The sequence below is a fragment of the Pundamilia nyererei genome, unplaced genomic scaffold, assembly GCF_000239375.1.
Source record: "Pundamilia nyererei isolate P.nyererei 1_Seehausen unplaced genomic scaffold, PunNye1.0 scaffold00046, whole genome shotgun sequence".
Lineage (NCBI taxonomy): Eukaryota > Metazoa > Chordata > Actinopteri > Cichliformes > Cichlidae > Pundamilia > Pundamilia nyererei.
In genome coordinates, this window is record NW_005187447.1 from 1,020,823 (window position 1) to 1,044,978 (window position 24,156).

Below are 24,156 nucleotides of genomic sequence, written 5' to 3' on the forward strand. Positions count from 1 at the left end.
ACCAGGGTATGCAGAGGAGCATCTCTGAACACAGTGCACCTTGAAACACTACAGCAGTAGTGGCACCACGTGCAGGAAATTTAGGCTACATCATCAAAGTTGGACAGTGGATGATTGAAAAAACATTCCCTGGACTGATGAGTCTGGATTTCTGCAACAACAAACAGCATCAAAAATAGATTTCTCCTGCCTTGCAACAACAGTTCAGGGCGGTGTTGGTATAATGGTGTGTGGGATATCTCAAAAACTTTGGGTTCTTTAGTACAAACTCAGTCAGCATTGTTTAAAAACTACAGTACAATCTGAGTACTGTTGTTGTCCATCCCTTTATGACCACAGTGTGCCCACCTTCTGATGGCTGCTCCCATTAGGAATGCACCATGTCACGACCCTCAAATCATCTCAAAGTGGTTTCTTATATAGCCTCTAAAGTCACCACATCTCAGTCCAATAGAGCAACTGTGTGATGCGGTCATGCTGGTAAGGACCAAAATCTCTGATGAAAGTTTCCCGCACTTTTGTTGAATCTGTGAGAATTAAGACAAAAAGAGATCCTCCTTAGTACGAGTAAAGTGTACCTAATGAAGTGACCGGTGAGTGTACACAACTTGGTAGTGAGTTAAGCGTATGAGAGACTATAGTCTGCTACAGTTACAAAGCTGCCAAATAAAGAGAACGCTTACAGAATGTATTTATGTCACATTATTGACACATTTCTTCGGTCATCTCATTTTCTCTACGTTTAATTTGAATGATTCGTTTAGGCGACAGTTAATAAATCAAAGATTAAACTTTTATACCACATCCTCTCATAACAGCAAAATACACTGTTCTTATAAGAGAGATGAGCATTCTTAAAACAATGAGTCACTTTGAAAATAAACACAAAAAAAATCTCCATCCGCTTGGTTTCATGAGAGTGACTCACGTCGTGCCAGCCGGGCGACATTCCTGAAGAAGAGGGAGAAGAATCCAAGAGCTGTTGACAGTCATCGTGCTGTGGCGTAAAATGCTCAGCAGGACTAGTTTGACGAGCCCGACTGTTTTTTACTCAATCGCACTCCTCCTCTGAAACCATCTCGGGTGCGCATGGGACGCAGATTTGTCTCGATCAGAGGTGAAGCACGCAGGAACCTGGAACAGTGAATACACTATTTAAAGTTTCTTTCTTCCTTTTTTATTTTAAATTAATTTCTTTGTTTTTTTCCAACGGACACAGGATGAGAAGCTGAATAAGAGAACGAGCTCTATTCGTAAAGGAGGTTTTTTTTTGGTCGTTTCTGTGGATATTAAAACGCGCAATGGAACAGGTATGTCCCATGACGCTCGTAACATTATGATGATTGGATAATATGCTATTGATATATTTAAAGTTGTGTTAGCAGACATAAATCCTGGCAATACTGTAAACTGACATTTGAAAAAAAAAAGATCAAAGCTTACAACAACATTAAGTAAAGTGAGACAGAGTTTTAGCTCTGTACGCTGTAACGCTGTTACTACTATGATGACATAGTTTATCTTACCGGATTAAGACCAGAACTAAACTCCTCTTGATAATAAGTGATTTGGGATTTTGTTCTTACTCCAAATATGTTAGGGAAATAAAATTTACCTTATTTAGGTCCTGTATTGAGACTATTGTACTGTGTGATACTTTCATCAGGAGGAACAGATTGACTTTCAGGCCGTAAGGGCCAAGTTTCAACAAGAAGAATTCATACTGAAGAAACCCAAGATAAAACCTGTTCTCCCAGAGAAGCCGAAGGTGGTCTCTCCTCCCCAGAGCCCCAGTCATTACCTCCCTTCAGGTGCACGCCCCTCCCTGCTGACCACCATTAATGAGAACTTGGAAAGAAAGACACTATTTGCCCCAAGAGTGGTCTTCAAAGATGATCCGAAAGAGAGCAAAAAACCTCTCATCGACAATAAAGACAAAAGTGAAGGGAAACGGAAAGGTGGTAAGCACAAAACACTCAAAGGGAGCAGGGAGAATCTTCTTAAAGATTCCGTGGATCAAAAGAAAGTTAATAAGAAAGACAAGACGCTTCCTTCGGTTGTCCCTGTAACTCAGAAAGAGAGTACTGCAGAGCTGGTGCCAGCTGCACCCCCACCTAAAGTCACAACAGAGAAAAAGAAGCCTTTCAGTCTTTTCAAAAAGTCAAAACGAGATTCAGTGTTGATCTCAGCTGATCCAATTCTGGACACCCCAAGCTCAGATATTGCTGGACTAGCTCCACTCCTCCCAGTGCCTTCTGAATCTGGTGGGGAAACAATACCTAATTCAACATCAGAGCCCCAACTACCAGACAACCCCACCTTACCAGATCACAGTGCTGATGTAGAAATGTCCCCAACCTCTACTACTCTTGAATCTTTTGCCTTCAACCTACCTCCTCCTCTCATACCTGAGAGCCCACCACCTGAAATCCCAATCTTGACCAGTGAAATCCCACCTGAAATAGAAAATCCCACTTTTCCTGTTTCTAGCCAAGATGAAGCTATTACCAGTCCACCCAGTGTCTCTCCACCTCTTCCACCCAGCTGTGTCATCTCTGGTTCTCCTTCCCTGGTTTCTTCTCCATCTCCATCACCCCCCGAGCCTGAGATTACATCTGAGGTTGGGAAAGATGATATTTATATAACTGCTGTGGAGAAACTTCCTTCTCTAGCCACAAACCCTCCATCTGTTCCACCATCTCCCAAACCAGAGCGTCCAGTCTCAGCACTCTCTGCCCTGGAGAGGGCAGAGGATATGAGTCCTGGAAAAAGAACACCACCAGGTGACCAGAGGATTTTCAATGCTCTACAGAATGCACGCAAGAAGACCAACAGGTAAAGAACACAAACAGCAGGAACACACACAGTTTCATTCCAACAGTTACGAAGAAACATCTCTGTTTACTGCTCAGTCACTAACAAGATGTAATTTCTTACCTGCTCTTAGCCCCTTGATATGTGACATGCACTCCTATTCTGTTACCCCTCCACCTGAGGAATCCTCCCAGTGTCAGAGCCCCACTGAAAGTCTCCCAGAACTCCCACCCATTGATTATGAAGATCGAACAGGCAATGCCCTCCCATCGAAACCAGCACAAGTCAATGGCATTGACCACCGTAAGTCCAATTAACATAACCACAGTAGAGCTCCCCTCCCCCCTCCTCTCTTCCCCACCTCTTACTTTTCCGTGGATTTACTTCACCTCAAAAGAAGTTGAGAAGAATTTATCTCATCATCATCAGGTATGTGCTGTAGGCCTGCAAAACATAATTTAATAGCTTAGAGTTTTAGCTGCAGAAAATACCTGGCCACAGGGTCGCCTCAGGTGGTGACGTTCTTCTTTTGTGCCAGAAACAACTTAGCAGAAGGCAGGGCAGAGCTGCAGAGGTATGTTTGCTATGTCAGAGGTGCAGTGACAAACAGTTCAACGTCTGTTAAGCACAGTGCAGAAAGAGCAGGAAGCCCGCTGCTCTGTTTAATTTGCATTGCATTTTTGAAATTGTGCATACAGGTTTTTATGTCAAGCTCGTTTAATATGATGAAGTCTACTGTTACAAATTACAGATGAGTACCTTTGACATGGTTTCTAATCTTTTATTCTACAACAGCAAACAGTTTCAAGCTTCAAAAGGCAGCTAGCGGGCAAGTTTCTAGAGATGTGTTTTGTATTGTAATTAAAGTAGCAAAATTGAATTATACTGCACATTTCTTATAAATGCATTAGCTCCGCTCTACAGAGTTATACAAGAACAACTTCCACAGTGGGTTTGACTGGTTTTGTTTCCTTACATATGCAATTCTTATTCTTTTCTTGCCCTATCTCTATTTCTGTATTGGAAAATTCACTTTCAGATGTAGTTTTGATGTTGAATGGTTCTTTTTGACTTAAATGAGATTAAAGTTCAAAATCTTTTAGCAATCATATCTAGTCATAACCTGTAATGTCATTCCTTCCAGGACAGCCCTCTCCATTGTTGCAAGAAATCACTGAGGGACCTGACCCTGTCCCTGAGGCGATTCCCCCGCCTCCACCCAAGATGACTATTTCAGATAATGGGCTTCTGAATTCTTCTGTAGAGGAACCTGCCATACTTAACTCTGCCAACTTGAGTGAATTCATTCCTCCACCTGTCATGAGAGTTAATGGTGTGGTCACCAGTGCTAGACTCACAATTTAGAGAAAAGCTAAACTTCAGTGGCCTGTTCTTGTAATGCGTCATAATCCTTTATGCCTCTTCTGCAGATATCCCTGCTCCACTTGAGTTTTCAGAGACCTACACCCCTGATGTCCCAGAGGTTGACAATGTGGCTTCAGGCATTCCTATTCCCGAGCTGCAGGGATCAGAGTTGGAGTATGAGATGTACCCAGGTGCAGATGTTCCAGACGGTTACGACCCGCCAAAGGCTCACAGTAATGTTCCGCAAACCGAGATCCACACAGAGACACCATATGGAGACATATCCCAAAATAATCCACTACCAGAATCATCTCATGCTCTCGGTCAGGACTTACAACAGGCGTCAGAGTAAGACATGCAAATTTAATCTATTTTATTTCTCATTAAAATGGTTCTTAATCCCTGACAAGTTGGTATTCATTAGTGTTTGTTCAACTTTTTGTCCCACGCAGGCCCCAACCAGAAGACGATGTTTATCAGAACACAGAAAATGCGTACGAGTATATCGCCACACCTGATGGTGACAAGAAAAAAGTCAAGACTAAAGTCAAGAAACGCAAAGAGCCAAAGAGTAAGAAACTATTTATACTAGAAAAATAGGAATTGTGCTAAAATTAATACAGTAATATTAGAAACGGCCTGGAAGGGTTGCATCTTTGGTATTGTACATAACTGTGTCCTTCTTTTTAAACCACAGATCCATATGTTGAGTCAATGCCAGTAACAGTAAGCTGCAGTGTAAAATCAAGACTTTATTTTTCTTCATTCAAAAAGATAAGCTTTCTTTATGCAATTTTAATTCAAAGTTAATTAATCCACATTCTTTATTCTTACTTATAGGTTCAAGAGAAAACCAAGACGTTGAGGTTTGGCAAGTAAGGCCTAATTGTTTTTATCCAGAGATTTTTTAATTTCTCTTATCCCCGGGGAATTAGCGATGAGAGTGTGATTTGCTTTTGTTTCACTCATATTCTCCTCTGCTATTAACCAGTAGTCCTTTTCTAACTGGATGATCCTCTTCATTCTGCCTTCCTCAGGAGTGAAAAGAAAGCAGCTGCAGAGGGGCCTGATGAGAAGGAGCTGAAAAAGAAAGAAAAGCAGCGGCTAGAAAAGGAGAAGAAGGAGCTAAAGGAGAAACAAGAACGGGAAAAGAAAGAACAGAAAGAGAGGGAAAAGAGGGAGAACGAGATGAAGAAGAAATTCAAGGTAAGTGAACACGGAAGGTTAAGAAACATCGGGGGAGGGTGGGGTATATGTTCGGGCATACAAACCTGTCTGGATTCATTCCTGGCAGTGGAAGAGTTGAAGTGAGCAACATGTGCAAGCTCAAACAGAATACGAGCAAACATTTGTTTTGTCTGTGATATTTCTGACAGAACACCTATGGGCCATTCTTTATTTCTGCATATTCTTCTACAATGTTATTGTTCTGAACATGATCTGATTAATGTTTGTGTTGTAGCAGAAACTGTTGTAATAATTAACATAGGGATGAACCCAAAAAAGATGCAACAACTCTATAAATGCGGTTTTGTGTCTACTTTAGCTCTGTTTTCGTTTTTTTTTTAACACAACAGGCAGCTGGCTTTACCAGAAACACAAAAAATGGAGTAAATGCTAGCAGCCCAGTTAATATCATTAAGTGTAAAACCCCAGGATTACAAGATTAATGTCACATTTGTCACACGCTGTAAGTACTGTACATGTAAGAAGCACGTCAACATTTATTATGTCATCATGTGCTGCTTCTTTGCTCTATTCCTCTATTGATAAAACACAGACAGTTTTAATAATCATATCAATTCAAAGCCTGGTGCCTCTCCTGCTGATGCTTTGACAGTCTTACAGCTTAGCTGTGGTAAATATCATACATCTGGCAACTAAATGGTTTGATATGTCAAACCTTTTTTTGTGATTAGTGCGAAATGGTTACCTTGCTGAGATTGTGTTCCTATGCAATTCTCAGTGGAACTACTTTGATTTTAAATCTTACCCATATCCCCCCTGGACTTATGTCCCTTTTGAAACAGTGCTTTTTCCTAATAAAGACAGTATTGTTGTACAGTATAAAATCTTTTAATCTACCTTTTGCAGATAGGTCCAAGTCCTATCTGCAAAAGGCAGTCTACCTCTAATTGTACTTGTATCATCAGTAATCATGATTGCTCGTTGACAATCACGACATCATCATCCTTTCATAACGAGACTGTGCACTGTGGAGAAATTGTGATGGGGTTGTTGCCTTTGCATAAGACATAAAAATATCCTCCGATCAATGAGAGAGAAAGAGAAAGAGAGAAGTTAGAAGAAAACAACAACAACAATAACAACAATCCCCAAATCAGATGATGGAATTCAAGTAAATCATCACTCCATTTCTCATTTCTCCAAGTCTTGATCAGATTATATTGGGCATCCACAGGGCAGTTAGATGGCAGTCTTGTCACTCAAATACCTTCAGATCAGCAAATGCAAGCCTGTTGGCTTTGAGAAAGATGCCTTTGTAAAAAATAATACACATTTCTTACTTATCAGGAACAAAATCACGTATCGAGAGTAAGTACTGTGAACATAACAGCAGGTTAAAGATAAACTGCTCCTCCCACTCTGACACTTAAGAAGTCTACTATAGGTCTGTAAATTCTGACTGTTAAAATGAAGAGTAACAGCATGCATCAGGCAAATGGGAGTCATCTCAGTGTTTCTGCACAACAACAAACTATTTGTCAGGAGATTGCTCTTTAATGGCGCATAAATTACACGATTAGCCCACCATCCAGCTAGTGAACACATGTATTTGTTTTGTGGTATAAAGCCTCTTGTAGTGTTGTTTTCAAAAGTGCTACATGAATATTGTTTATTGAGGTTATTTGAGTGCAAGTGGAGGAATATTCAGTGTTAACATGTAACTGTGTTTGTTAGATCACAGGACAGGAGGATGCCCTTTACCAGGCAAGAGTAGTTGTAACTGCAAAGGGACGAAAGACTGATCTCCCCGTCAAAGCAGGAGACACAATCAGCATTATTCGAACAGCAAACTGCCCCAAAGGAAAGTGGCTGGCCAGAGACAGCACCAACAGCTGTGAGTTAAAAAAATAAAAAATCAAGATTAAAAGGATAAAAGGATGCAAGAACCTGTTTTTGAAACATAAGTGCTATAATCTGAAATGACATCTGAAATGACCGAATAACGACCATGTGAATGTGTTTTTAGATGGGTATGTCGCCGTTGACCATGTGGAGCTGGACATCAAGGAGATGTTAGAGCTGGGAAGGAAAACTCATCCCGGGTCAAACAATAACTTTATCGAACCAGACGGTGCCCGCATGATTTCACAGTAAGAGTTTCATCCAATAACAAGCTATCATGTGTAACCTTCTACTACTGTTATTACCTTTAAGTTAAAAAGTTATTTACAGATGATTTTTATTTCCCCCAGTGACTCAAACCATTATCAATTACCAGGAGAAAGCTGTAAGTGTTTCCCGTTTCTACCCAAGATAACAAAATACAGTGAAATTATTCAGCAGCAGTTTAATATTTTTGATGTTGACATGCTCAGTCACAGACGACAGTGAGGAGTGGAGCGGTGATGATGATGAACCTCCCTCTGGTTCTCCAAGTACACAGGCTGTACTGTGAGTAAATGCTCAATTATGCTCTACTTTTGGTGTTTACTGCTTGTTTCTATTGAGGACAAGAGTTAAGGTGATCAATCTGCTATTAACAGTTTTTTTGGCACTCTTTTTTCCTGCAGAGGTCATACCCGGACATTCTCCATGCCAGATGTGGGTAAGACATAACAACTTAGGCAGCACCATTCCCCAGTCAGCTCTTGTGAAAAAACAAGTTTGGGAAGATCTTTAATTGTTTACTGGAAACATACATTAAACAAAGCATAATGAATCACTTACTGAATTACTCACTTAAAAGTCACCTTTCAGTACAATACAAAAATAAATGGGACACTTGTGTTTGTCATGTTGATTTCCTCAATTTGTTATCTTGATGTGGGTTAACAGATACAGTAAACAAAGATACTACAGACTTGATATTTTGCAGCAGCTGTTTCAGAGAAACACAGGAAGGCTTATGTGAGGTTGCAACACAACTGCGAGTGTGTGAGCGCCCTCAGTATAAAAAACACTCAATCTGAGTCCATAAACAAGTCCTTGAGGACTTACTGATGTTCTGGATGTTGTATCAAGTTTCTATCCAATTATAATTTCTTCACAACTACCGAAATTACAAAACTGCACCCTTCTAAACTTCTTTAATGAACAATGGACTTTTCATTACGGCATTCTTTAAACGTTAATTCCCTGCAATGTGACTCATTAGACAAGCAGGTGCTTAAACAGGAAGCTGCTAGTAAAATATGTAATGGCTAATCTTAGGTCTGGTAACTTAGGAAAAGAACATACTGTTGTATGTTTACTTGTATACAGTTATTTATCTGTCGCTTGTGTGATTTCGTCTTTAGGAAACAAAGACCTTAGCGTGAACCACCAGCACAGTCACAGTGACATGGGTCATGATAGCTCCCACAACCAGTGAGTTCACCTGTTTCACTCTTACAGAAACACATACAGACACGCGCAGACTCATATAATTCTTTTTATTTCTCCTTATAGAGCACTTCAGAGGTTGTCCACATTTTTCCATTCACAAAAAAATGTAGAGCCAGCTGCAAGGTAGGCATGGTGGAGAAAAATGTAACAATGTTGTCCATCCACGAGCGTGCATGTACACACACATCCAGAGCTTCTTTTCAATTTTTGTTTTTTCTTCTTTTTAGCAGCACCGATGAACCAGTAATGAGTAAGTAATGCCCTAAAAATCACATTTAAAAAGTCACTAATGTACTACTTTTTCAAACCTAATGCTGATGCACTTTCAGGCAATACACTTATGCTGGAAGAAGCATTTAAAAAAAACAAACATTCATAAAGTATTATCATAAAGTTTTTATAAACTGATTTTTAAATTGCAATATCAATACATCTTCAGGTTACACTGCAGGTTCTGTGAATGCGGCACAAGAAGCAAATCACACGTAAGTACAGAAAGAATAACGCACATAGAAAAATGTCAAACATGCTGTCCGACCTGTAGACGGAGAAGGTTCCTTCCTTTTTGCCTGGAACAGCTTGATAAGCATGAAAAGAGTAAATGTCTTCCTTTTTTTTAATCTCTGAGAGAAAGAAAGCTTTTAACTCCACCTTAACACCACCAGGAAGTTAAGCCAGGTTGACTCCTGACAGAACAATGAGTTGTTAATTCTCAAGTAGGTCCCTCCTCTGTGCTTAGTGCAACAGACAGCATTTACATAGGAGAAGAGCACAGAAGAGTATATTGCATATACTCAATATACCCAATATTTCCATGGGTAACTAATATAAAGCTTTTACTGCTTTTTACATTTGGTGTGACCTTGACCTTGACCAGAATTTCACCAAAATAAAATCATCTCGAGCTGATTGAAACAGAACCAATTACATACTCCCTCCCTTCGAGGGAAGAATGAGTTACTGGGTTAAGAATATAAGGTGATAGATGAAAGACTGAGTTTTTTTCATGTTTTTTTTCTACAGGCCTGAGGCTGTGTCAGCAGGAGATACAGATTTTGTTCCTGATACACTCATTTTACCTCCTCCTGTCATGTATGCCGATGGAGTGGAGTGAAGGTAAAGTGGCCATCATACAACAAGGCAAGGATGAATCACCCGGATTCTTCACTGTCCATCACCGTGCACATGCCATGATGACATGATGTTTTTCTGTCTTAACAGCTGAACAGAAACTCCCCCAGGTGGAACTGCATTTGTCTGCAGCATTACCTGCTGGACTATGATCTTATTTATCCAATGACTGCATTCGTGAAGTAGAATTACATTTAACAACAATGAGAATTATATCATCTGGGCAAACGGAAATCTTTCTTCTGTTCTTTCAAATGCTGCAATGTGGAACCAGCATGGGACAGTTGATCTGCTTGCTTTAAGTGATCACGGTGAACTGCGTTGCACAGACACACACAGTATTTGTGGACAACGTGATCCTGGAAACTCTCGTAGGGACAATGAACTGCTTTCTGTGCAAAAACCAGAATGGAAAATATATTTAAAGTGGAGGAAATAAGGGAAAGAACAACGGAATGGAAACAGCGGTTTTTCTTATCAGATGGAAGTGTGTGTAGCTAAGAAATACTGGAAAAAGCTTCATTTGTTTTAAGATGCATCCATTAGAAACAATTAACCAGCTGTAAGCAGCAAGTAATGTGAGCTAATACCAGTAATATTCCTGGTTTATGTTTATCTACAGTACTCCAGCCATTTAAAAACATTGTTTGTATTTTTTGCACATAAGCTTTTGCTAATTTGTAATTTGTACACTCATTATTGTTTTCAGTGTCAACTGTGGTATTTGGAAGGGACTATGTAACTACTCATGCTACAATACATATGACCTTTGAGTTTGACTTCTTTTTCACTGGACCCAAATAACCAGCATGCTGTGTAATATAATAGGTATAAAATATAGTATTTGCTCTGTATTGATCATAGCTGCAACTTCTAGAGGGATATCCATCAACTGAATTTTCTTTACTTTTTATAGAGCTTTTACCTGCCTCTGACACTAACAGTTCCCTATAAACAGATGAATAAGTATTATAGATAAACAACATAATGTGATGATTACTTGAGGTCATTTGCAACCGGCATTTGTAGTGGGTGTGAGTTTGTGTGACTCTATGAAAGCACGTTAAGACGGAATTTTTTTTTATGTTTATTTTTTTTCCAATAAATATTCATTAAAGTGCAAATCAATACAGCAATATCATGCAATGCATAACATGAGAAATCCAAACCTCAATCAGACAGAAAGACATATAGAGACAGTATCAACACGCACGCATACAGGCAATCACAACAACCAGCGTGCACCCACACACACACACACGGTGGTATTTAGGGTTACACTGATCATAAGAACCCCACTACAGAAAATACTCACTTTGGTACAACATGTGAAATTTGCATTTAATTAGGCCCTTTAGCATTTCTTCTGGCACTAAACACAAATTAGCTTACATGACTATCATGCCACTGGTATTTGCATACAGTTGTGATGGTAGACTACACCTGACAGTAAACACTGGTTATGTCAGAGGAGTTTTTAAATCTCACCCATGACTTCTGCTGGATAGTGCACTTCAATCATACATATTTTTGCAAGTGTTTTTTAGGAGCATCAGTACCCGGAATTAAAGCATAAAGGCCCATATATTATATATTGATGTGACTGAAGATGCTTACAATAGAGAAGTAATTTAAGACACAGCAATAGTGTAAAATAGATGGCTGACAAAGGCTGTGGACTAGTGTTTACAAAGGTGTATATGCAGCAGCATATTGGAGCAGGGAACACAATTTCTCCTTGACAAAGAACAATGAGCAGTGTATGAGCTTACAGACAGAACAAATACACAGAACATGTAAATAAAGGGTTTCAGGGTAGCAGAAAGTGGCTTTCACTGGTTCAACCAGACCTCGGTCTACTAACAAGTAGAACCAGGTGAGAAAAGCGACCAGATATTGATCTGGGTGTTTGAATCCAATGTGAAACGAAAAGGCAGCACTTTTTAGACAAATGTGCATTTGTCTGTGCTCATCTCACAGGGTTGACGTGTTGGAGAAGAAGTTCCACAACTTTATTTTGAAAGATTTCTGCAGATTTAATATTTTTCTGTCGTTTCAGTTATTTCGTTTTTTTACTGCACATATTTATATCAGTGGATATTTACACTTTTGTAAATCTCTGTGACACCACTCTGCAGAACAGTAACTGCCTCAGTGCCACTGACTTCTACGTCTTACTGCAAACAGTAGAAAGGCAACGGTCCAGTATCCCCCCTTCAAAACAGCAGGTTTAAAACCAGAAGAACATAGTGAGAGAAAGAGAGAAAAGGATTTATATTAGCAGCACCAGCATTCAATTTACATTCAGTCATAAATGATTTTGATATAATGTTATGCCTGACTATAGCAATACACAACATCACTATGGAAATCTGACAGGACATTACAGAACGGTGGCGTGCATCAATAGCAACCAGCAACAACAGTTACAGTAAAGTTTGCAGTGCAGTAAACAGTAAGTGTGCAAACTGTCGGCCACAGCAAATGAGTTTTACAGTGCAGACTGAACAGACAGCAATGACTAATTGAAACAGATAACAGCTCAGACAGCTGCACCACGCCAAACCGTCATGGTTTGTCTCTCGCCACTCACTTTTCTGATTCTATCACCTCTCTGACATCCCAGACATCACAATTATACTGAAGAGCCTTTAAACACACCAGTGTTAAGTACCATACTTATCTGAGCTCACAAACACACACTTGTATGGAAAACTTCCACAATACACTCCATACCAATTAATGCGTTGCATTGTTTAAGGCAACTGTAGAAAAGTTCATGTGGCTTATACACTTGTGCAACAGATACACACTGTCTCACATCTACTTTTTGCCCTCCTCAGTGTCATTCTGTTTTGAAATTTAATGGCTTACTTAAGTATTTTTACAATTTAGAAAAAAAAACAAAAAACTGGCCACACCAGCCAATAAAAATAGTTTTAAGATCTCACATTAAGCATCTGTCTCAATTTCTAAGGGGTATCTGCCTAATTTAAAAGATTAATAATATAATAATAAAACAAAATGTTAGTTTTTACCTAAAAACAGCTATAATGCCTGTCTTTATTCAGCTTACTACATATGTGACTGAACTGAACACCCCTATGATAACTAAGCAAGTGTCTAAGTGTCTTCATTAGGGACTTGCATGTAAAGGGATCTGTTTGGTGTGTTGCATATAAAACACTGCTTTAAATAGCAGGGTGATTGAATGCTTTGAAATATATCTGGATATCCCCCCGAGAAAACCCCCAAACTCTTGTAAGATGGTCTGCATCTGTCTTCAACACCAATGCAACACATACTCGGCGTCATGCAGAGCATCATTCTACTATCCCGCTGTCTCAAAGAGCTTCACTACTCATCTACAATCAATTCAAAATCAAGTAAAACTATGTTGAAGTAGTAATTAAATTAAAAAACTATAATGCCTAAAAAAAACTCTTAAAAATAAATATGGGTCTGACCGCTAAAATATAAATCTTAAAGATGTATAAAGTAATTTATTTGGTATTTCTCTGTCAAACTTTTCAGCTACATAATGATTGTAATATAAATATAGTACAAGGATAACAAAATCTTCCTCATAAACAATATAAATAAAAAAAATAGAATTTTACATTTTGCGATACTCTCTCTGACACGATTTAATGTCGAGTTAAACAACTTTGCCTCAGTGAAGATTTAAGACCAGATGCAAAACTGACCTTTGATCGGTGGTACAGTGGGTGAAGGAAATTCAGCAACTGATAATCAGCTGAAGATGTTTGTGGGAGAAGTGACAGTGAGCTTGAGCTTTGCTGAACTCTGACCACTCGCTTCTCACTTTACAGGCCTCCACTAGTTCATAGATTCCCCTCAGCTGCAGCCTGATGTGTAAGACATCAAGACTTTGACCCAATGACTGTCAAAACAAGAAATAATAACCCCCACTATTTTACCCCCTCATTCTCTCTCTCTTCATCCGAGGCGAATGCCACACCTGCCTTGCCATTTACATTTCCAATCGCTTCCCCCAATCCAGTAAAACAGAACAGATGGAGAAGAGACAGAAAGAAGAAGTCACTCCAAACATCTACACTCCCTACATCCTCGATCTGTGATTAGCTTAAAAACCCCACTGACATCCAGGTTACAGTGACCTAAGCAAGTCAGCAGGGCTCAGCGTGCTAGCGTAGTGATCAGACTGGCACACATTTCAAAGAAGTCCATGGTGTGTGATCCCTGACGTGGGGTGAGCAGATGGGAGCTACCAGACAGGGATCCCGGGAGAGAGGAGCTGAGCTGGGGCAGATCAATCGCTGGGGTTGCCGAGTCAATGCTCAGTCTGGGCCTGTGGAGACCGGCTGTGGAACCTGACCTCTGAGGAGTGGATGAGCCCGATTTAAAGCCCACTGCCTCGATGATGTCATCTAGAAGCACAGCAACAGCAAATATTAGTAGTCATTCATAAAGTAACTACTACGTTAACTTTTGTTTTATTAAACTTTGTGAGAAATATCTGTGAGACAGTACACAAATCAGACCAGCTATTTCGAACCAGTGCTAAATGCTAAAAGAGGTCATTTAAAACAAAAGACACAAAGCTAATGGTACATTTTGTCTTAAAAACGATGTCAATGCATTTTTTAATAAGTAGTGGTCCTCTCTTCCTGAAGTGCAATTCTGTGCTAAAGCAAGTACAAGATGACTCATTCACCTGATTTGCATAACCATAAAAATATATATCTGTCATCTAAATAATAATGTCATCTATTGGATGTATGAAGTTTCTTATAGCCTTTTAAAATATTTTAGGCTTCAAATGACATGATATTAAATCTGTTAAAGAATTTTAAATATAGTTACGTATCCTCAGAAGAAGATTTAATCTCATTATTGATAAAAAGAGTTAATATTATATGCACAATCCAAGACCAGAAATCTCTGCAGTGGATGATTTAAATGGTCTAAATGTAAATAATAGATCACAGACACCCATCTACTGAGCATCAAAGGCACCGGTGAGGTGAGGCGTCTACGCAGAAAGGGTACTAAAAGACATCTTGCAAGTAATACATTAGTACCAACACACTTCAAAACGGTTTCTTTCCTCAGGCTGTAGGATTGCTGAACCCACTCTCAACACTTTAACATGAAAAAGGAGCTTTTTCATAAAACAACTTTTTTCTTTTTTTTTATGTTTTGGGACTACAGCTGCAATTTTCTTAGACAACCTTGTGATGTGCAGTTCACGCCTTTATTCATTTCAGCTCAACTTTAGAATGACAAAATTAAGGACAAACAAACTCCGGTTTTACATCAGCAGCTTTACACCTGCACAAAGGCCACGCATGTTTTATGATTTGGAAAATGTTTATTTTATTTTGCTTTTAAATTAGTTATGTATTGATTGTGACTAGATTGTGAAACCTGTTTAATGTGTTACTAACCATCAATGCTCTTGAAGTCAAGGAGGTAGGATCTGTTGTCCACTTGATAGAGCTGCAGGCTCATTTTCACCAAGTTGCCTGTCACTGGATTCTTCCTTCGAACTCGCAAATGGTATGGGTTCACCACCTGACACACACACACACACACAAAAAAGTCAATAAATATATAAATAAATATTTTAAAAAAACAGCCAAAACAGAGACTCTCGTTTGTGTGGGGTTCTTTGCAGTGATGTGCTTTATGTATGTATAAGCACCTTCCAGTCAAAGTTTAGCTGCTTCATAGCTCTGTACACCTCAGCCATGATATCATAGGGTCTGCTCTGACTCCTGATACCCAGGTGCCACTTAGCCTTCTTCACTGCCAGCGGTTTAGGCCGAGTGGTGTTGAGAGCATCCAGAGGACAACGCGACTTTGGGCTGTCAGCCAAGAGCGGAGGCATCCTCTCTGGGTGAGGTTTAACTCCAGGGGGCAACGGCATTCCCTCCTCTATAAAGGAGCCCTGTGGAGGACTGGACGCCAAATAGAATTCACTGGCCTGGGTCATGATGCGCCTGTTATCTATGATGAGGTGATAGGCTACGGATAACTGATCCTGCGTAAACAGAAGGATGACGAAAAATAAAGTGAAGACCAATAAGATAATTCACTCCCAACAGACCATTATACTACTGAAACCTACAAACGTTGTTTACAGCTTTCATGATTTCATCAAACATAGAAAACATGTACTAGAACAAAGTCAATGAGCACCTGTGGGTCTCCACTGTACAGGCTGGTCACAACCTCAGATTCACTGCATTCAAACTTTTCGCACACTTCCCTGACAGCCTCTTCATCCAGAACAGTCGCATCATATGATGGATCCTCTGGGAAAAGGTAGCCTGGTAGGTCCTGCTTAAACCATTCATGTTCCCTATCAAAAAACATTGATCAACTCAAACGCAATACTGACATTATCAGACACGCAAGGTATGACTTTTAGCTTGCTTCAAGCTGGATTATCAAACAGAGGAGTCTGTAATAAAATAATCCTGTGCCACATTACAGAGCTAACAGTTATAAAAGAGTGGACAGGGAACTAAATATTTGACATATTGAGGAAAGAAAATAAAGCTATAACTTGAGTTATAAAGCTATGGCATTTTCTTTTTTGGCAATATTAGTTAAAGAACTCTTTTTTTAAAGAAAAAAAAATGATATATGAAGAGAAACATACAGTATAATATTAATAAAAAAGTGTTAACAATATAGCTAAAGGAGGCCTCTGGATTCAAGACAGTGGGGTCAGTACCTGATGTCTTTGATGGTGGCTCTCTTCAAAGGATCCACCTGCAGCATGAGCATCAGCAACGAGGCCACAGAGCGGGTCAGATACTCTGGGATGTAAAAGACACCTCCTCTGATCTTCTTAAACAGTGTGGGGACATGCTCATCATCAAAGGGCAGGGTGCCACACAGCAGGGCATACAGAATCACACCACAGCTCCAGATGTCAACTTCTGGGCCTGCATAGAGTCTAACAGAGAGATGAAAGGATGTGACAGTTAAAAAAAAAAAAAAAAAGCCAGATGCTTAACCACCAGAAACGCTTTTTTTCCACAGTGATTTATAGGTTAATGGTTAAACGGTTTATTTATGACTTATCCCATGAGGCAGTTAAAAAAATAGTTGGTTGTATGATCACACACAAAAAATAGACGCACAAACCTTCCTGAGATGACCTCTGGAGCTGCATAGTTGGGTGAGCCACAGCTAGTTCGTAGGAATTCTCCATCTGACATCATGTTTGACAGTCCTGTCGGACAACCCCAATTAAATGGCAAGAGAACATTAATATCTCTCTGTCTTTATTCTTACAGTAACAAGCATAACAACAACAAAGCATCTTAGTATGGAGATGAGCGACCAGCTGCCACCAGAACAGCTTCAGTTTTAGAACTTTAAGGTGTTCAAGTACCCTCAAAAGATATTTCATCATTTGGTGGAGATGAGGGGTAGAGAGCAGTGAACCTATATCATTCTATCAATTTTCTTAATTTCTAATAATGGACAGATATATTTTCTTCTTTCCATTCAACTTAGGGTTTCAAGGGAGTGAAACCTATCACTGTCTATCTGTCATGTCTGTGACAGAGTGCCAGTCCAGCACAGAGCTGGCACAACGAGAAAGACTAGTCATACTCACCCCTATGGCCAATTTAGAATCACAAATTAACCGACAATCATGTCTCTGGAGGCAAAACTTCACACAGAAAGACCCAAAACAACACAGCATATGACTATGTTTTCCATCCTCATGAATCCAGTCAGTGACCACTAATGGCCTATAAACAGGGTACTGTAATCCTTAAAGCGACCACTCTAGGAGTCAGGATAGAAATGTTTCATCCCAGGATGAAGTAATAAGGTGATCGCTCAGAAGATGCATTGATTTCTAGTGACCCTTTCCTCTAAAGGAACAGAAGGGCTAGTCAAACCCTGCCAGCAAAAAGATCCCAACAACACAACAGATCTCCAGAACCCCTCCTTGCACGGGTCAAGGGTTCAGGTTTTTCCCCTAATCTGTCACCTGTCTGCAGGTTAAATTTGAACATAGCCCAACAGGGAGTTACACACTGCGGACACTACTGAGACCTTTATCCTTCTTTACTCTCCAAGACACTAAGCTCTAAACACAAACTCGTTTAATTGGATGAGCCTCTCTCAGCCTACCAGGGTCTCTGCCAAACATTAAACGTCAGACACTTTGTGTTGTGCTGACCTTCCCTTTATCTTTTATCCCTGGTCCCTTAACACTCCCTTGCTCTGCTTGCCAGCATTTTTTGCTCTCAGCCAAAACACTTCTCCTGCTGTACTCCACTGCCACACCCCCCCCTTGATTCCTTCCCTATCAGATGACACTGGGCCTCAAGGCTTCCTGCCAGACTTGATATGAAACCTTGCCGTTGCTAAGGGATGTCTCTCCACCCCACACGCCCTGCTGCGCATAAGGGCCCTTGTGTGTTTTTGAAATATTTCTCTCTTTCATGGTCATATTACATCAGGATTTTTAACTTAAATTGCAAAAATTAAGGCCTTAACTGATAAGAGGCATTCTCAAGTGAAAATTTCCTTATCATTTAAGAAAGCTAAAAGGTGCACAATTAGATTTCACATTTTTCTTCAAGTTAACAAAGTTACTGCATATGTTGAATCATAAACAGCTGTCACTTGGCTTTATTTAAACTATGTAATTTTACTCTGTCACCCTAAACAAACCTCAGTATTTTATCTGTCCTCTTATCATGAATTTACAAAAGATTCTATTGTCAAGCTTGTTTTTATGTCTCCCACTCTAGCTATAACTGTTTTCTTACCAAAGTCTGCTATCTTGGCATTCTTATTGGCATCCAATAGGACATTCTCAGGTTTGAGGTCTCTGTGAACCACCATGTGCCGGTGACAGTAGTCTACAGCTGAGATAATCTGCTGGAAAAGGCGGCGTGCTTCAGTGTCCTCCACCTGAAAGACACAAAATGAATGGACTTGACTGATCTGAGTGATGATGTTCCCTCTGATCTACAAGTATGCAACTGGGTCAGTTGCAACAGGACCCAACTTTAAAAACATTTCTAGCAGATTTTGTTGAGCCAGTGCAAAAAAAGCACTAACATTTAGAGTTATTATGGAAAACATTCATTTACTGATTTATTAGAAATGGAAAACATTTCAGACTGTGTTTCCTACGCATGTAATTAATTTAAGATCAATAATAATTAGCCCATTTATCTCTTTTAAGTGCCCTTAATGACCTGAGGGAATAGCTAGCTTTGTGGATGCTAAATGTAAAAAGCTAGTGATTTTAAATAGTCTGGTTTTCTAAACTGTAGAACGCTGCCTACGGACTAGTGGATAATGGGCTTTAACACAAAAGGTAGTGACAACAGAGTTCATGAAAAGAGAAAGAAGCACAAAAAAGATCAAAAGATAAAAAAAAAAAACAGCAATAAAAGCAAAGACAGTGGACAGTTTCATTGCTTTTAACACTAGTTTCACTTCACTATAATGAGTGACTTTGGCTCGCTCTCCTTGGCAGAAGCAGGACTAAAGGACCAACAATAGCACAAACATGTACAAGAGTAGAAGTAGTGCACATTCTGGATGTTTCTGACCCTGGCGACATAACCAGATAAGACATGCAACGTTCTGCAAAGCTGTGTGTAGGTGCTGTGTGGGACTAATGCATAACCATGCAGTCCATTAAGAGTCACGCTACTTCAATTTCAAAAGGTGAAGTTCATAAACATCAATAGAAAACTATGAATGGCTTTACTAGACTTTACTAGGGCAGCTTTTCGTGACTCGCAGTTCAAAATAAACCATATTTATGTCATACTAGGCCTGTGGAACCTATCAGTTAATATGATGTCTGAAACAAGCCATTTTAGCCATCTTTACCCTCATTTTAAACCAACTTTCTTCTGATTGGTTGCCCCTCGTAAACAGAAAATCTAAGAAATGGTTTTTATGCTCACAGGTAGAACTTTGTGCTCTAGAGACATCTGCTTTCATTGACACCCACAGACCTAAGGGCAGAAAAAACTGCCTGAAGTTAAATGTTTAGACGAATCTAAAGCATGAAACTTTGGCTCATAGGAATTACTTTCACATAAATTGACTTCATCTAAGTTTTTGAAAGTTTGCCCATGTTTAACATGAGCATCCACTATTACAGTGTAATACGATGTAATGTATACATGACAAAACAAGGAGAGACGTTGTAAGTTGCACTTGAAAACAGTGCACATGTTTAGGAACATAGTTTAAATGTACATTATAAGTTAATTAAAATATAGATACCTACTCAAAATGACAGTAGTAAGAAGATATATTTAAAGCTAAAGCAAGACCATACAGTTTATAATATATATATAATGTGAAGGATGTGGATTTAAATAATGTGAAAAAATACAGTCAACACAAAGTTAAGTATAAATACACTCAGCTATTTTTAACAGCAAGTCTACCTGGATTACTGCACAACCCCAGGAAACAAACCATCATCAGATTTTTGCTTGATATGTTTACCAAATATATGCAACAATTGCTTTTAAACTGTCAGAACTGTTTAACCAGTCAGGCTTCTGTTTAGTCAGCTAACCATGCCACTGGATAATAAAAGAATTTCTGATGATTCATTGACCACTGTACTCAGCCAGGCTGAAATCTACCAGCAAGATAATAGAAGAATGTCATCTTACCCGTCCATTCTTGCAGATGTAATCAAACAGCTCGCCTCCCGACACATACTCCATAACCATGAAAAAATCTGTCGGGGTGCTTATGACCTGGTACCTGACAACAACAACAACAAAAACAACAACAACAACAAAAAAAATGTTGTATTACAATGAACTTTTAATACATTTATTAGTTGATTTCACCTTCTATCTTCTATTTTCACCTTTTATTCTCAAAAATTAAAAGTGTGATCACTTAGACATGTCCCTTTTTTATAGGTAGATTAATTTTTAATCAAAATAACATTAAAATAATTAAAACTCTTGTACCTGACATAGTCAGTAATGGAATCGTTAATTAGAAATTACATGTTTTTAATTGAATTGCTTGTCCAGTTTTTTGAGTATATCAGGAAAAGATTATGATGGGCAAAAGACATTAGCAGAAGGATATATGGCTTTTTCTTTGCAACTCTGCCTACAAGGGAGGTCTCCGGGAGCTGCTTCTTCACTGCTGATCCCAGAAATAGTATTTTGTGGTTACCAATTAGTGAAGCTGCCAGTTTAGGACCCATGGGGTGTCTGTTTCTCAAAATAGAGTATCTGATGCATTTGTTTCCTTGCTCTGTGTTGCAGGCCTCTCATTCCACTTTCTATTCAGGTTCAAGTTTTTGTGGTTTTATGTAGGGGGTAGGACACACCTTCCTATGGCATCTTCAGTTATCGAGCAGGCAAGAGTTGATGTTCCAGTAACTCAGCTAACCAAATGAACTGTTTCTTTAATCAACACAGCAGTTATCAGATGTGCTATCATATTTGGAGAGGTTTCTTCTCATGATCATTTCTGTAACTTGTGCAACTGGACACAGGAGTCATTGTTGCTATTAAAAAAATCACCAGTCAGTCATATTTGTCATTCATGACATTTCTGATTAATTTACTGGAAATAAGAACAAATGTGCTTTTCTTTCAAAACAAAGACACAGATGAGTGAACCAGAATGTCTAAACCTATATCGTCTACATAAACAATACACAGCATTAGTACACAGAAACAAAGGCACAGCAAGGCTGTGATATTGGGTTGCTTTCATAAAGGTCAGGTATGTTAAATTGCAGGCACAATTTCATGAATGGTTGCCGGTGGTAGAATATAAACTTTATCACAATCTATTTCAATACTGTCAAGCTGGGTGAAGCCTAACACCACAGGGACTATGGGAGGAGAAACATTAAGACAAATAACTTTTTTCTTCTAACAGTTGAGAGTGTGGCAGCTTTTATAGTCATGGTCAGTATGTTAAACTGCTTCCACGTCTGTACAAGAAGTGTACACAGTGTGCATGTGTTTATTATTGTATGTGTCTCTGACACTGACTTCCACAGCACTCCAACTTATGACCTGACAACTCGCATATCTGCCATTGCTTAGAGTTTTACAGTGGACTAACCATAACCCTAGACTAAAAATATCACAAACAATGTTGAGAGGGACGGACAGACATGGACTAACAAGGGGAAAGAGGCCAGGGAGATAGAAGGAAAGAGAAAGAAGGACAACAAAGTCACAGAAAAATCCATGAGGAGAGAGGGATTTAGACATGCTCCTTCATTACAACAATATCCAGCATATTAACTGGAGATTTGTCCTAGCCAGAGCACATTTCTTTATCTAGCTCCAAGCTTGTGTGCATGCACTGGTATGTTTGTGTGTTTTACCTCCTGTGACCCTTGTGGGCATGCTCAGTAGAGTACAGCTCTAGGAAACACATGTAAACAAGCAAAGCATGCCACAACACACAGCAAAGAACCCACGTTACAACAAGCAATAATAAAAGAGAGCCCAGTTATCTCTCTGCAAAGCTTGTCAGTCTTCACTGAGTCTGAGTCTTAAATCTGACAGACGGATGTGTCGTCTTTCTGTACTTACAGCTTGATGATGTGTGGGTGTCTGAACAGCTTAAGATTCTGGATCTCTCGTTTGATCTTCCCCACAACATCGAGACTACGGATCTTCTGTCTGTTCAGGATCTTCACAGCCACTTTATGGCCTGTCAACTGATGCTCGCCAACTAAAAACAACAGAATAAAGACATGAAAGAGACAGACCACAGAGGCTAAAAAATTAATAAAAAACAAATAAATCACATAACCTACTACATAAGCAGCTTGGTGTGGATTAAAAGGGTTACACTTTGATTTGGAGTCCTGTTGCGTAGGAAGCTTGCACAAAGTAGTGAATGAACTGTGTTTGTTATATTGAGCTTTTGCTCTCTTTTGTAACCCCTATTTTCTTTCCATGCGTTTGTTTATAGTGTTGGAGCTATCTGCCTGCTGGAGGCTCTGAAACCAAGCTGTTATTGCAGCTGCCAAACACTGCACACGAAACTCAGAGTCAGATACGAACTGGGGCATGAACTGCTCCACAACTAACACACAAGCAGTAACCTGAAACGAGCAAGCATTACATACACACACACAGTCATTTTTTATTCTTTCACACATGACTTTACACAGATTTTCTCCTAGTGGTTTGGGAGTGTGAGCAAAATCATTTTCCTTAATAATGATGTTCAGAAATAGCCATGGTTTCAAATGTTTTAGCAGCACACGCAAGAAACAGGCGGGGTGAGCATGGAGTTAAAGCTCACAAGGTCATGCTGAGTGTCAGAGAACCAGCGAAGGCTACCCTAATAATAATCTGTTATACGCATCCTATTGAAGCTTTACGATTGTTTAGGGTTTGCTCGACTTGACAAGCACTTAACAAGCTACCACCGGCTAGCAGAGAATAACACATCGGACTAGCTTGCAAACATTAATGTCAGTTCAACGTTAGGTTCCCACGGTGGGTCAAACAGTAAGCTTCAGACGTCCTTTGTCGCCAGACAGGGCAAAGGACAGCCACCACCGCACAGTCCTTATTACTTAACGATATACCATAATAATGCGAGTGTGACTGTGCATCTCTGTGCATCCAGGTTTTATCACCTGCCATAGCTGATAACAGCAGCTACTGAAGGGGGCTTCGGTGAAAGAATTTGACTTTGAAGCGGTCAGATTCTCAGACTACAGTACGTTTAAAATCCAGTCTGTTGCCGTGGTTAAACCGCTCAACTACGCCAACTGCTTCACTGACCACCAGCAAGTTGAACACGAAGCGTTAAAGGGGTGGGAGGGGAGTGGGGGCACAGCGACTACTTGGCATTAACTACTCCAACTGAAGGCACAAACGTACACATGAAGCCTGGCATGACACAGAAACAGGACTTAACTCTTCACTTTGCCGAATGTCCCCACTCCGAGCGTGTCGCCGAGGATGTAATGGCCGATCTTTACCCTGCCTTCGTGTTTCTGTTGTTGCCTCTCTGCCATCTTCTCCGTTACCGACGGCTTGGCTCGCTCGGTGAGGTGGGAGAACTGCCTGCTTGGCCTGTGCAGCGCACGGGGGGCGGGGAAGAGGGGGGCTGGGCACTTCAGAGTGAAGAACCACCAACGGCGGAAAACGCGCGCACGCACGCACGCGAATTATCCCTCCAAGAACCAGGCGCGCTCTCCCACCTACCCTGCACGGAGCAACCAACGGGGTGTTATGTTGAGTTTAGTAGCCCAGTCAAATA

The 24,156-nt window shown here is 39.9% G+C and overlaps 3 protein-coding genes across 4 annotated transcripts; 2 read left to right on the forward strand and 1 right to left on the reverse strand.

Annotated features, from left to right (window-relative positions):
- Window positions 1-1,071: 1,071 nt before the first annotated feature.
- On the forward strand, window positions 1,072-4,989 carry LOC102209463 (pollen-specific leucine-rich repeat extensin-like protein 2). The gene is made up of 8 exons (XM_013910617.1): window positions 1,072-1,117; window positions 1,220-1,310; window positions 1,667-2,835; window positions 2,948-3,117; window positions 3,959-4,147; window positions 4,245-4,527; window positions 4,632-4,750; window positions 4,877-4,989. The coding sequence occupies exons 2-8, from the start codon at window positions 1,302-1,304 to the stop codon at window positions 4,987-4,989; spliced, it is 2,052 nt and encodes a 683-aa protein (XP_013766071.1). The 5' UTR covers window positions 1,072-1,117; window positions 1,220-1,301.
- A 373-nt stretch (window positions 4,990-5,362) lies between these two features.
- On the forward strand, window positions 5,363-11,129 carry LOC102209646 (FYN-binding protein-like). 2 transcript variants are annotated; one of them, XM_005732236.1, is made up of 12 exons: window positions 5,363-5,385; window positions 7,102-7,261; window positions 7,394-7,517; window positions 7,620-7,654; window positions 7,743-7,818; window positions 7,938-7,972; window positions 8,664-8,733; window positions 8,815-8,874; window positions 8,979-9,001; window positions 9,191-9,236; window positions 9,775-9,867; window positions 9,973-11,129. In XM_005732236.1, the coding sequence occupies exons 1-11, from the start codon at window positions 5,368-5,370 to the stop codon at window positions 9,863-9,865; spliced, it is 738 nt and encodes a 245-aa protein (XP_005732293.1). In that variant the 5' UTR covers window positions 5,363-5,367; the 3' UTR covers window positions 9,866-9,867; window positions 9,973-11,129. The 2 variants fall into 2 exon arrangements, with proteins under 2 accessions (XP_005732293.1, XP_005732294.1); XM_005732237.1 differs by having other exon boundaries at window positions 8,982-9,001; window positions 9,775-11,129.
- A 5-nt stretch (window positions 11,130-11,134) lies between these two features.
- On the reverse strand, window positions 11,135-23,939 carry prkaa2 (protein kinase, AMP-activated, alpha 2 catalytic subunit). The gene is made up of 10 exons (XM_005732238.1): window positions 23,812-23,939; window positions 22,467-22,608; window positions 20,559-20,652; window positions 18,675-18,819; window positions 17,026-17,113; window positions 16,610-16,834; window positions 16,069-16,231; window positions 15,572-15,910; window positions 15,315-15,441; window positions 11,135-14,294 (listed from the first exon to the last, which is right to left on the reverse strand). Exons 1-10 carry the CDS (start codon window positions 23,909-23,911, stop codon window positions 14,044-14,046), a joined length of 1,674 nt encoding a protein of 557 aa, XP_005732295.1. The 5' UTR covers window positions 23,912-23,939; the 3' UTR covers window positions 11,135-14,043.
- Between the last annotated feature and the right edge of the window lie 217 nt (window positions 23,940-24,156).